The 13,452-nt window shown below is 48.5% G+C and overlaps 2 protein-coding genes across 5 annotated transcripts in view; both read right to left on the reverse strand.

Moving 5' to 3' along the window:
* Positions 1–2,774, reverse strand: part of LOC119431386 (uncharacterized) — a 92,091-nt gene extending 89,317 nt beyond the window's left edge. Inside the window, exon 1 of one of the 2 annotated variants that reach the window (XM_049657201.1) lies at positions 2,349–2,774. Coding sequence is in view for 1 of the 2 variants with exons in the window: in XM_037698870.2 (XP_037554798.1) it covers positions 2,349–2,436 (88 nt within the window). In the remaining variant the exon portion in view is untranslated. The remainder of the gene's footprint in view (positions 1–2,348) is intronic. The other variant, XM_037698870.2, reaches the window with a different exon arrangement.
* An 8,196-nt stretch (positions 2,775–10,970) lies between these two features.
* The window catches only part of LOC119431387 (calcium and integrin-binding protein 1), a 71,486-nt gene continuing 69,004 nt past the window's right edge, over positions 10,971–13,452 (reverse strand). For all 3 annotated transcript variants that reach the window (XM_049657724.1, XM_037698872.2, XM_037698871.2), the window contains exon 7: positions 10,971–11,193. In XM_049657724.1, the coding sequence (XP_049513681.1) occupies positions 11,172–11,193 (22 nt within the window). In that variant the 3' untranslated portion in view covers positions 10,971–11,171. The remainder of the gene's footprint in view (positions 11,194–13,452) is intronic.

A 13,452-nucleotide genomic window follows, 5' to 3' on the forward strand; every position in this document is an offset into this window, starting at 1 on the left:
TGGTACTAAAATTTTAAGTTTTACTTGATCACTTCAAGCAGATGCTGAAAATGGCCCCCACCGGCTTGAAGATGTGTCTGCGCACGACGCTGTATATTGTTAAATACTCGGCGTAGGGCTGCTGGAGTTATCGGTGCAAATATGCGATGGGCAATGACTGTCTGTAGCTCGTAAGCAGTGTGTCAGGATTGTTCACGTACACCTGTGCTTTAAGTGCACCCCACAGACGTTATCCGCCAAACTGTCGCAGCCCATTACATTTGGGCTTGAATGATTAACTGAACGTTTTGTGAAACTCTGCGAAACGGTTTTAATAGAGCAAGAATGCAACTTTTGCACTGCTCACGCTCATCTTGATGATGATAATTTATTTCGGAGTATCACGCGTTATCTTAACATTTCGGTCCACGAAATGTACCCCATGGCTGTTGTCGAGCATATAGCGAAAACGTTGTTCTCGCTTCAGGCCTGAGGGCTGATCTTGGGACATATACTCTGCGACGATCATTTTCGGCGATAGTGTCGCCTCTGCGATAGTATCGCCAACAGGGGCGTGCTGATTGGCTGGTTGAACACTATGCGTCACGCGAAGGCGATAGTATCGCCGAAGTGATCGTCACACAGTACGTCCCCGGCATAATGCACTGCTGTCTGGCATCGAAGGCGATAAGGCTGCACCATAATGCAGATTTAAAGATGCACACATGAACAGCCCCTGAATATTTGGCAGATGGAGGTAATTAACAGGTGAAATAGGTAACCATAGTTTGCTCTATGGTCCAGTACGGAGAGGAAGAGTAGGAGAAATTGTATAAAGTGAGTTAGCTATCGCCTTGAGAGTGCTACGGACAGAAGCAGACTGCCGCTGCGTCTTCTCAACCTAGTTATTGTGTCTTTCAAATCTCACTAACTAGAATGCCAAGACGCATTACCGACTAATCCGTTTTCCGAAGCCGCAGAAGGTTACAGTGCGGACACATTGCGCTGTAGTGGTCCCAGTGAATACGGTAGAATTTTCGCGGGACGACAGAAATTGCCCTTCAAGGGTTGTTCAAAAATAGTTGCCCGCGAAGCACAAAACAGCATTTGAAACCTCGCAGCACAAAATATACATGCGCTGCATGTCAGAGTATCTCGCGCACTGTCAACGCTCAAATCCCGAACTTTCCATCGTCACAGGAACACCATTAAAGTCGAATACATCAGTCATCCCCATTGCTTTTGGCGCGTCTTCAATCTTGCAAGAATAGCAGGCGCGACAGACGACCTTGGCCTGTCCTGACACGACAGAACCTTTGCTCCAGAATACAACGAACAAAATGTTAACCTTCGAGCCCACCCCCCACTTCTGCACGTTCTTGCTTTCCTCTATCTGTCCCGGCGCACAAAAAAAAAGAAAAAAAAGGAAACGTTTAAGCAAAAGGAAAAAGCTGGCGAATGCAGGCCGCCTGCACCGTCAGCACCCATGAGTCAGCTTCGGCCCTCGAATACAGACTCGCTATATATTTCGAGTTATATAAGAGCGCGCGCGCAAGACTGCATCACCCAACCGCCCGCGTGCCTGTCAGCAAAACAATCCCCTAAGGGGGATTCTGCTCCCTCCCAGCCTGCAAGCTGAGCCGAGCTCCTGCATACAGTGGAAAGGCGGGCTCGCACGACGCGTGTCACGAGACAGCGTCGCAAGCGCAGCACCGGAAGTGGTGTGTGTGTCCCCTGCAAGCGAGCACCGAGATTCGAGATTGACGACGGGGAAGCACGCTGTCGTCACCAGAGGAGCGCGATTGCCTCCAACCACGTCCCAAGGACCTTTTTTTCTTTTCCCTTCCGTCATCGCGTCTCGTGTGCTACCCTACGTTTGGCGCGCGTCCCCGACGATGACGTGCGCCAAACCCTCTGTGTTTAAGCGACCAGCCTATGTTCCGCGCGCTCGCGCGCGTATTCGGGACTCTCACCGTGGATTCGATGGTTGCGAGAGTTTCCAAACATTTGACAACACACACACCATGCTTGAGTTACAGTTTCTTGGGAAAGGAGGCAGCACACGTCTCACAGTGGGTGGTCACCCTCGAACGCGCCGTATGGGTGGGAAAAGCGGGATGAGAGAAGAAAGGAAGAGTGGACAGAATATAGAAAACAAAAAAAGAAAACGCACGCTAGACGATCACCAACTCGCAAGTGCCGCTTGCGAGATATGAGTCAGAGAGCGAGATTGAGAGAGGGGGGGGGATTCCAGGAACTGAGGAAGAGAAGCCGAAGCGAAAACACACCGTTTGCGCAACGACGGCCAGAGAAACGCGGTGCGCTGTTTCTTCCGCGTTACATTTTTTTTTTTTTCCTAGCAAACTCACCTGGCTTTGACGACAGTCCGTTCAACGACGACGACGTTGACGACCACAGGGCGACGACGAATAGCAGAGCTCCGAAGGCGAGACGCATGCTCGCCTCACATGGTGCACCGGGCCGCCCGCCGCGCTTGTCACGGGGCGTCCCAACCGCACGAACCACGCGCGCGAGCGCGCACACACGCTTACGACGACGACGCGTCACCAAAGCAACAAGGAGCGCAAGCGAGCCACACACGCACGCACGGCACGGCGGTCAATGCGCAGCAGCTACACGCGCCTGCCGCGCGAGTATTGGCTTCGGGGAGAGAGCGCGACGCGACGCGTCGTCGGCGCTCCGTCCTCCTCCAACGGCTCCCTCTCCGCCGAGCGCGACGAGACGCGTACGGCGCGCGCCGGGCGCACGGGACACAAAGCTCTCGCCCCGCGCGAGCGCTTGCCTTTGACGACGACGTCGACTACAACTATGGCCCAACTCTCTCTCTTTCTCTCCTTCTTTGTTTCTCTCTCTCTTTCCATCGTGTGGCGCGCGCTCTCCATTTCCAGGTGGCTTTTAAAGGGACTCGGGAGCCGACGCCATCTGCCGGAGAGGGAGCCAGGCAAGCCATTGGGCGCGTCATGTAGTTGCGCTCAGGAGTACCGCGCAGTGTGTAGCGGAGGGGTGGCTCCGTGGCCAACGAGTGACCAGATGCACGATTTTGATTTTCTCGCTTAAATAGTGTTTGCGATTAGTCTGTACGATCTTTACAAAATGTCAACAACCGAGGCACCAGCCAATCATGGGCTTTCCCGATGCGTGAATTCGGCTCCATGATTACCTTGAGCCATGAGCTAGAATCCATGGCGCTGCAGGGTATTGACGAAGCGGGATAGAGCAGAGTAGGGGGGATTTGGCGGGAGGCGGTTGGCGGACAAAGCGGAGAGATGTGAGGGCAGTTGAGAGGGGGGAGAGAAAGGGAGAAAGCGGCGGTTTTGCGTAACCCATAGAGCACAGAGAAAGGTGACTTCAAAAGACGGGGGATGGGGGGCAGGTCAGCCCTCAGTTGGTAGTTGTCGCTAATCGCGCGGTCATCAAACTCACTGACGTCCTGCGCGACACGTCAGCGAAATCCCGATGACTGTGTGGTGGTACTCTTAACGCGGTCTTGCACGACGTTAATGAATATGAACTAGGATACGCACTTCGTTTTAGCGCATCCGGTGAGCTTTTTGAATGCACCGACCTAATTAATGACCAGGTTGACACTGATTTGTGACGGGGGAGATTGATTGAGCCCGGGAGGACGGGAGCTGCGGCTCGTACGCCATCAGGTGCTCGTGCTTGTCCCGATTTAATCTCTGAATGTGAAGGGGAGTGCCAGTGGGTGGTGTACGTGTCCAGGCTGAAAAGCAGTGCCTGTGCTTTGACATAGGCACAGCAGGCACTTTGGCACCATTCAGTTTGGCGCCTTTCAGGCATACACACACCCCTGAATGGCAGATGTACTCGAGCGGGACAGCATCGAGCCGAGTAGTGTCAACTGGGCCAAGATAGAGTGGTCTGACTCGCTTTCCCCGTGTTACCGGTTCATTGGAGTCGAGTGTCTGTCTTCCTTGCACGCCTTTGTCCTTTTTCCGTCAAAACATTATCCATCACGCAGTGACCAGTAGAGACGGCACGGTTATCGGAAGGAAAGAGGGACGCTGGCATACGTACTTGTTTCCTCATTTGCACAGTGTTGTGGGCTTGCAGGACGGTAAAAATTTCCACAGGAAAACCAACATTGGCTAGAGCCTACTTAGCTCAATCTTTTACGATCTTTGAGTTGCTCTGCTTTTCAGTGTACAAAAAAAAAGAAGAAGAAGAAGAAAGAAACCGCTCTTTGCAAAATTCCACCCTCTCCAAGAACTTCTCAAACTTTTTTACAGGTAAAAAAAGCATGTCAGACTCATTAATAAAGTAAAAGAAGCCCTTGCTCTCTTGGCTTGTTGATGCTCTTCTCAAAACTTGAATACTGAGCAACACCATCGTGCGAAGGTCAGAAAAAGCGATACCACTGGCCTCTGGTATTGCTCAGCGTTGTGGCGTCATCCGTTCGGGCTGTTCACTTTTCCTGTCAATCACACATTCATCTGTCCCAATCTCACTGTAAACGACGGTAAACGTAGGGTCTATACCAGCAACCGCTAGCAGCACACTGTAGAAGGCTTGTCTGTGTTTCCGTTCTTCTTGTGTCCTTGTTTTCGTGGCTCTACACAGCAGGCCATTCCATGACAATCAACCCACAGGCCCACATTTCCACCCTCGCAGCAGACTAAACTTCGCCAGAAAGGCACAAGAGGAAAAAAAAAGAAAAGGGGGGGGGGGGGGGGGGGCTCAAATTAGCAGTCAGGGAGCCCGTGAAAAAATTTGCCGCGTATCTGCGTGCTTCGCTGCAAATGTCGTAGAAAGACGATAGTCTTCTGCCGGCCGTACTACATGAGTGCTGGTCTGATCCGCGGCCACCCGTGATGCTGTTCTCGTACCATTTCCATCCTGGCATGAAGGTTTGTTTGAGCAGATTTCATTTTACCGCATTATTTCATCAAGCGGTCATTTATGTTTTGCCCTGCCTCAGACAGCGCTTCCTTTATGTTGAATCGGCCGCATCTGGCTGGCATTGATAAAATTGAGGAGGCGCTGCGTGAGACATGGACGCCATTTGGCAATACATCGGGAAACCTGAGCTTGTGCAGAGGGTTTCCTTCCTCCATGGCAGAGGGCGCTCGTCGGCGCGCAGTCGGGGAACGTCGTTCGTCGGCGCGCATAGCATGGCATTTTCAGCGCAGCTTAAGAAACTAGGGTCTTTAGAGTTACGTATCTATGTATTTTCTATTAAAGGAACACACCTCCTAATACTTACCTAGTGATGTTGCGCTTCAGATATGCGTAATATTTACTTTGTGATCGATAACGTTCACAAGTATGAACAGCCGTACCAGTTTAAGTAGTGTGGGCGGTAAGCAAGTGGTCCAACTTTGGCCGGGTGGCTGAATTGGGTGACAGGCAGACAAACAGACAGACAGACAGACAGACCAAATTTTCAGCGTTTAAGTTCCCCAAGAAAGACTATCGTCTTTAATATTGCATAGACTATTATCACGGCCCCCTCACCGTAGTGAGTGCCTACGTTAAAAGCCGCTGCGACGTCCGACAGATGAATTTCGTTCTGGCATCCTGGGTACGTTTTTTTTTTTTTTTTTTTTTTGGGGGGGGGGGGGGGGTGCCGGGTATTGCAGAGACTAAATTAAAAGCCGTGCGGTACTAGCGAAAGTAGAAATCACTGCTGCTTCCGCTTTAACAATGCGTCATTGCTGGTGAAATATTTTAATGAAACGCGCGCAAGATGCCAGAGTAATATTGAGCATTGCATGAATGTATGTCAGAACAATGTGAACACAGATGCGGCTCCAGCGCACGATGTGCAGCATGGTTTCGTTTGGATGCTTTCTGTTGCAGAAACTCTGCTAAGTTTCGACACTTGAAGCGCCCTGGGTGAAAATTCTGCTTACCAGGTTATAGTCACAAGTCAGAGGGAACGTGACTTTGTCACATATGGTTATGGCGCTCTACACAATGAATAAGGCAGCAAGCGGAAGTTTTTTTTTTTTTTTTTTGGCTAGTTGGTGCATGTTACTGAAGTATTAAAGCGCCAAACAGACGACACAAGAAGAGACACGGACGAGCGCAATAAGGCAGAGCTCGCCGCTAAAGAAGACGACGCTAACGACTGGCCTGCTGTGCACAAAAAAAAAAAGAAAGAAAGACGAGTTAAGTTGTAGGCTTGATTTGAGCGGCGAATTAAATTTTATGCGTAAGTGTCAAATGACCCATTGAGCGCAACGCAGCTTCACTAACGTGAAACCTGGTAGGTGCGAAGCATGCAGTGATGCACCGCTTAATGGGCTCATACTGCCTTAAGCAATGACTCGTAATCCCGTAAACGCGGCCTCCCTATTACGACGACAGAAGAGAAGTGAAATTCTACGCTGGAATGATGAGTGGCAACACAACTAGCTGTGGAAGACGACGACGACGAACGCGGGAGAAGTGGCACGAGCGCGTGCCGAGCGCGACCACGAGCCGCTTGCTTACCGTGACTACGACGGGAGACCCCGATAGCCCGGGTGCATAATGTGCTTCGCACCTAAAAAAAAATTACCGTAGCTTGCACTGGAGGCGCTATGCTAAAAAGACAGCGGAGCTGATGGGCACCTAGCTAGTCCTGGCATTTGGGCTAGGCTAAGCACTACGAAGTCATCCCCAGTATTTTCCGGAATTTATTGATTATTGATCGATTATCAATTAGCTATTAATTGGCTATCGACTGGCTATCGCAAGGTATTGGCCACGTGTTTGGGCTAGGCTAAGAAATACCAAGTCATCCCCATCATTTTCCAGAATGTATTGATTATTGATCGATGATCGATTAGCTATTGATTGGATATTGATTGGCTATCGATGACTGCCTAAGCTTAAGTAGTCCCAACCATGCTGATCTAGACTTAGCTAGGCTCAGCTTCGCTAGTTCACAGGTGTATGTGCCATTGCGCTTGGACCCTTTCTGCACTACCGCCAGGATCGGCCCACATTTTTTGTGGACGACTAACGGACGATCGGCCGGCTTAAACAGCTCCGTTGTTACACACACACAAAAAAACGAAAATCCAAAGAAGCGTTCGTACCTAAATGACGCGAAGCTTATATGAGCTATCGCAATAGCAGCGATAGTGAATGACCCGCGTCAAATATACTTTTTTGGGTGTTAGTGCGTTCGCATCTACGACTTTTTAACACAGAGCTTTCGCTCTCTCTCTCTCTCTCTCTCTCTCTACCATCTACGCCTGCGTGTAAAATTCTGGCGCATTTGCTCGTTGTAACAGTACCAAGCCACAGTTGTTTAAGTAAGGTATACGTTTCCGGAAGACAAGACCATACATTCAAAGAGTCATAACAACTTGGAGGACGACACATTGCGCTGTGGGCCATCTGAAATTCCTAATCTGAAATTGCTGACTCAGTACCACACGGTGCGGCGAAAAAATCTCGTAGGAGCAGTTCCGCGAGCACGTCGGTACCCACAGTTTACTTTTCAGTAAGAACGCGGACGTTACTATGCCAGCGAATCACCGGATGAAAAGGCCCCTATGGTTCATTCAAAGTTAGAAGAGTTTAATCAATCTTATTAGTCAATATCGCGCAGTCCAGCCCTTACAGTCCAGCGACTTAGGCTGCGAAATTTGAGGAGCGCCAGTTGTGACATATATGCCAAACGACAGAACGACCGGAGCCGATCTAATTCCAGAAACCGTTCGGATTCGGATGAGTGGAGACTTATACGGTATGTCAACGACACCACCGACTCGCAGAAGTTGACGGCACAACCGCACTGTTTACTGGAATGCGATGTTCGCGAACATGTCCCCACAATTGGAGTTTGAGGTGCTTTCATCCGACACCACTTCCACCTTGATGGCGTCCCACCAGTGATCTTACGTCGACTTCAAATGTCCGCGGCTAACGTTCCTCTCGTTAGCCTAATGAGCTGGCTCATCTGTGCAAGAGAGGGAACCGACCTTGATATATGCTTGCCAGACGTTGTTCAGCGTTAAGGGACAACTTTGATGACGATCCAACCGCTTAGATTCAGGGTACCCATAAGTGACTCGCCCTCGGTAAATTCTTTTAATGAATGAATGAATTTATTTATTGTTGAGTCACGCTACTGGGCCAACGTTGCGTCCCTGCTTGCTTTTGTGGTTTGTCAGCTCTCTAATACTACGTCTCGGATCCGATTTGCTACGTCACGCTGATGAGCCCAAGGCCCTTTGCTCGTATGACCATCTGTGTATCATGACATCCCGACTTCCAGTTTCCCGCATATGAGTGTCATTTACATGGACGAGAATGTGGTCTGGGAAGTCATGACAGGAAGGCCTCTTAGTTCATGGGCTGCGCAGGTAATGGTCGTGCCATCGTGGTGCACATAATTTGCGTGTTGCGGGCCGTGTAAACACCAGCTTAAGCACAGAAAGATTCTTATCACAGCCTTTGGTTGTGGCATTTCATTACAAAAAACGAAGAAAATGACTTAACCTAACTAGAATTCGATTCTGAGCACGCAGGTATCTAGTCAGGTGCCGACAAACACACTTAGGTTGACATTTAATTTTTTATCAATCATCCTACGTTGGTTGGTTGGTTTCCCTCTAAATATGGGTCATATTCCCACTAGGAGGGTTTGGTCAGGAACCGGATGGAATTACAAGTGGAATACTCAAGTCTAAAATAAAAAGACACTAATGGAGAATCATTTTGAATCAAATAGAGTTTTCTCAATGGCTGCCCAAATATCCACATGATAGTGTTCCATAGAGAAGGTTCTCAAAGAAAGAACGTTAAGACTGGAAATATTCATCACATAACGCTGAAACTGTGCTTCTACAATAATTTTCTGTACCGATAAGAAAAGGCGACAAGAATAAGAAATGGTGATTTGTCGCCTCATCTTCACTACGTTATGGGCACGGGAGTGAAGTGCGTAAGACCAGCTCTATGAAGATAAATGTTTCAGGCAGGTACTCGACAACGCAGTTTAGTGAAAACAACCTGCACTCTTCTAGTGCGACAGAATTGTCTATTCCAAGGGAATAGGAGATGTCGATAGTAAGATATCTTTGCTAAAGATGAGTTCAAAGATCAAAGAGTCTCGCATAATAGCACGCCTCTTGGGCCTATAGTAGTAATCATGTAAGCTGACGCAGGAGGACACGACCACTAAGGGCCGCTCTCGGCAGGCTATCAGCCATTTTGGTGCTAACTAATTCTCTTTGACCAGGCTCCTAGACCAGTCTCATTAAGCTTAAGTTGGAGGGTAATAGGGAACGACGTGTACATGAAAGGTGAGAACCACTATTTTCAGTGACAAATGAGCATAAGCAGTGACAAATGAGCATTTCTGGAGGTAACAACTCCAGAAATTAACAACATCGAAGGAGTGGAAAGGCAGGGAGTTCAAACAGACGAGCGTCAGGTTTGCTTGTAGATAAAGACGTCACCATTGCCGGCACATCCTCGTGGAAGAAGACCGCGCCGACATCCAGACGATGTCGCTCTCATATTGAACAGCACTTCACCGGTGTTATGCTTCGCCTATTGTCGCTTCTTCTTACTTATTAAGCAGCCGAATAAAATTTATCAATTAACATGGATATATAACCGATACTGAAATGCCGAATATCACAACATCGTGAATAGCGAGCGCTTGACAGCCTGTAGTGTGCGAGTAAACGAAAATCAAAGTTATCATACCTATCTTTTTTTTTTCTTTCCATATAAGCCTTACTGGTGCATCGTTTACTCTCCTCGCAACTACAGAAACGTTTTACCAACGTAACAGGAGCCTGCAGTCCCTCACAAAAAGAAAAATGGCAGGCAGTAAGTTTATCTCATACGGCTTTACAATAAAGACTATATAATCGCTATATAGAAAGCCAATAGACTCAAGGAATTGTACTTTTTGACAGTTGTTGTCTATAGACTATCTTCAGACACAACCTCCCCAAATCTGTGGATCACAGCAAAAAGAAAATTTGCACTTGTTTAATGACATCTGGCTGTGACATGTACGCTTTCTACGCCCAAAAGTGAGAGTGTTCAGAGAGGGACAATTATTGTTATATAAAAAGATGAGAGATTGGCCTGCATCAAACTTCTGAGCTGCTACTCAACATTGGGGAAGGGAAATGGGAGAACCAAGAAAAAAGATACAGGGAGGTGTTGAGGATGAGGACGAAAATGGTGGTGAATGAACATGAATAGCGAGAACACTTCAAAGTATCAAATCCAGTCCGCTACCATGCAAGAATTTGATAGTATATTTAGAATACCACGCCGACAACAATGTACCGGTCAAGGTCCCAAGAGAGTATTTTCAGACCAAGCTAGATTGATGAATTTTGACAAAATCTCTGCCAGCGATTGTCGAAATTACGCAATAAGGCGGAAAACTGAGTTTTACTTAGTTTTATTTAAAATATAAAATGTACATAAACTCATTTTTATATAAAGCCTACATACAGTGCACAGACTATCAAAAATAATTTTATGTAACGGATGTCTGCGGTGGTCTTTGCGGACTGAAAGCCATCGCAATAAGCATACTCCTGCTCCGTCAACGTCTTTGCAAGTCAAGGGCGCCAACGTGACCTTAGGTTTTCAGAGCGCTGCGCCGACCTTTGCAGTTCACACAGCGATCGTGTCGCAACGGGATCACGTCGCCGCCCGCTGTCACGTCTGCACTGCGTCCCACCAATTCGGCGCAGTGGAGCGAACGCTATAGGACACGTTCCACGCACTCGATAACGAGAGGCCAGCTGCGTGTTGCCGAGAAGTGAGGTGGCTCTCGCCCATTGTGCTCCACTAATCCTTCCGTGAAACTTCAGTCGGCGTCGCCCGAAAAGCCCTCATAGGCGACCATATTAATGGAGCGCTTATTCAGGTTCTGTTTTGAGGTTGGCTAACGTGACTCACGGCTTGCACTGCACGCAGCGCACAGAGTTCTCGAGATAGAGCGGTTCCGAGGCAGCAGGGTGACAACACAATGCACATCGAAAGTCGATACCGTTTAATCGACGCAAACAAAGGAGAGGCGTGCGGCGCGACAAAGGTCGCGAGCTGTGGTGACAGCGTGGCGGTGACAGCGCGGTCCCGCTGTGCTCCATTCGGTCGTGACGCCTCCGCCGCAGGACTCACACCCGCGACGATTCCGCACAAGGCTTGCGTGACGGCCCAGAATTGGAAGTGCCGGTTCACAGCCGTAGGCTGAAAGAGCTGCAAGTCAGTGGGAAAGCCAGAGAAAAAAAAATATTAGCAGACTTCACCGATGCCACTGGCGATCGAAGAACTCATTTACTGCTACATCCGCTTAATTTTGCGCAATAAGTATTTTGTATGTCAGCAACGCTCAGGCGAGTACGGTGCACGATCACGCCTGTCAAGTCTCGTGCCGTGCGTGCTATGTTACGGGAGGGCATAGCCCGCCTTAATCTGCCATCGCAACTTCTTCGCACTCCAAAGGACCGCCCTATAACGTCCTGCAGTGAATGCACCTCAATAATCGCGACTTGAGTTACAACACGTACGTGAACCATGGACTATAGGGCCACCTGCAGTTTCGTCTGGCGCTACGAAGGAGCTTTTATCTTTTCAGCGAACCACTGGTCTCAACGAGATCCTTCAATTCTCTGTGTTGTGCATGTATATACGTAGTATGTTTTGTGTGTGTGATGCGACTGTTCACATGTCCTGTGGTGTATTATTTCATTTGTAGTCGCATTCACTTGGAGTACCATGCCAAGTCATACCCACCAGCAAAGTGCTCCAGTTTTCATCTATCTATCTATCTATCTATCTATCTATCTATCTATCTATCTATCTATCTATCTATCTATCTATTCTATCTATCTATCTATCTATCTATCTATCTATCTATCTATCTATCTATCTATCTATCTATCTATCTATCTATCTATCTATCTATCTATCTATCTATCTATCTATCTATCTATCTATCTATCTATCTATCTATCTATCTATCTATCTATCTATCTATCTATCTGAGTGGTGGCGCTCGCGCTAGCACTTCCAAGGTTAGTTCTTTAGATAAACATAAATACCCCAGAAAGCGGATGAGAAAACGGCGCCGTGGTAGATCAGTTGGTAAGAGCATAGCCTTCGTTAGGTCGTCTTCAGATGATTTGACACTGCAGTGATTCAAGCTTGCCATAGCTCCAGAGAGCGACCAGTGGCCTCGACAACACTCGGCCTCCGGTGTAGCGCTCTCTGGGTTTACTTGGCGTCATCGAGCCGGTAAATGACCCGGCACTAATCTTACCCGCTTTCACCGCCAGTGCACACGATATCGTTGCGGTGCTTAGGCGGGATTCTGACTTGGAGGCGTTCAGTCGTAATCCCACGGATGGTACCTTCGCAACACTGGTCTCTCGACCAAGCAAGCGAACCAAGTGTCCGAATCTGTGGTTCCTCTCGTACTGGGCAGAATTACTATCGCAACGATCGGTCATCAGTAGGGGTGAAACTAACCCGTCTCACGACGGTCTAATCCCAGCCCACGTTCTCTATTAGTGGGTGAACAAGCCAACGCTGGGTGAATTCTGTGTATTTATATATATTCGTCAACGCTCTGTCATTGAAAAGAACGTTTTTCATCATCTATAGAAGGGTAATAAATAAAGATATGTGTTGCATGGCCTCGCAAACACATCTGCAAGAGGCACTAAGTGTCTTAGACCGTGCGCAGTAAAGTCTTAAAGCCTGTAATAAATTGCTGGCGTTGAAATGAACATCATCAGTAGTGGGCGGGCGGCAAGACAACCGGCGGGGAGTTTAAAACGGCCTTCGGGTATAGCTTCTCCGTGCTGATTTCTGTGAAGACTCCACCAAAAGCCAAAGAGTGCACTTCGTGGGGGTTCTGTCGCCGCTGACGTTGTTCTTGGTATATGCCCATACTAAGCAGCAGCAGCAGCAGCAGCATTTCAAGGCATTTTGCCGCGCAAAAAAATCAGGGTCGAACCCGAATATAACAAACCCGGATAACGCGAAAGATTCGCTACATCGAACGCGCGAAACTTGCAGACCTATACCCACGTAAGATAACTCCCCCGTAACGAACTGGTCATTGTATACGTCGTATATATACATTCAGTTAGGGGCTTCCGCTGCCAACGCCATAAAGCAGCTTACGTGCCGTGTCGGGAAGGATTTATAAAGGTCATCATGGCTATAGACTCGCTGCTTGAGGCGTAACAAATGACTCGGTTACGGGCGACAAGAAAAAAAAAAAAAAGGCAGACAAGAAGTCGTCCTAACAAGTCCTTTGTTACGCCTTAAGCAGCGTGTCTAGCCTTGGTGTTTCACCAACTAGGCCCCGTCGCAGAATTACTAAATATTTGAAGGTTACGACTCGCTGGACTTGCTGGACGAATCCCCTCAGACGCCGAAATCGTCGCTGACGTGGTCGGGGTTGCTGCCGGTGACTTATACAGTCAAGCCCTTGAAGGTGAGGAGTTG

The sequence above is a fragment of the Dermacentor silvarum genome, chromosome 10, assembly GCF_013339745.2.
Source record: "Dermacentor silvarum isolate Dsil-2018 chromosome 10, BIME_Dsil_1.4, whole genome shotgun sequence".
Taxonomy (NCBI): domain Eukaryota; kingdom Metazoa; phylum Arthropoda; class Arachnida; order Ixodida; family Ixodidae; genus Dermacentor; species Dermacentor silvarum.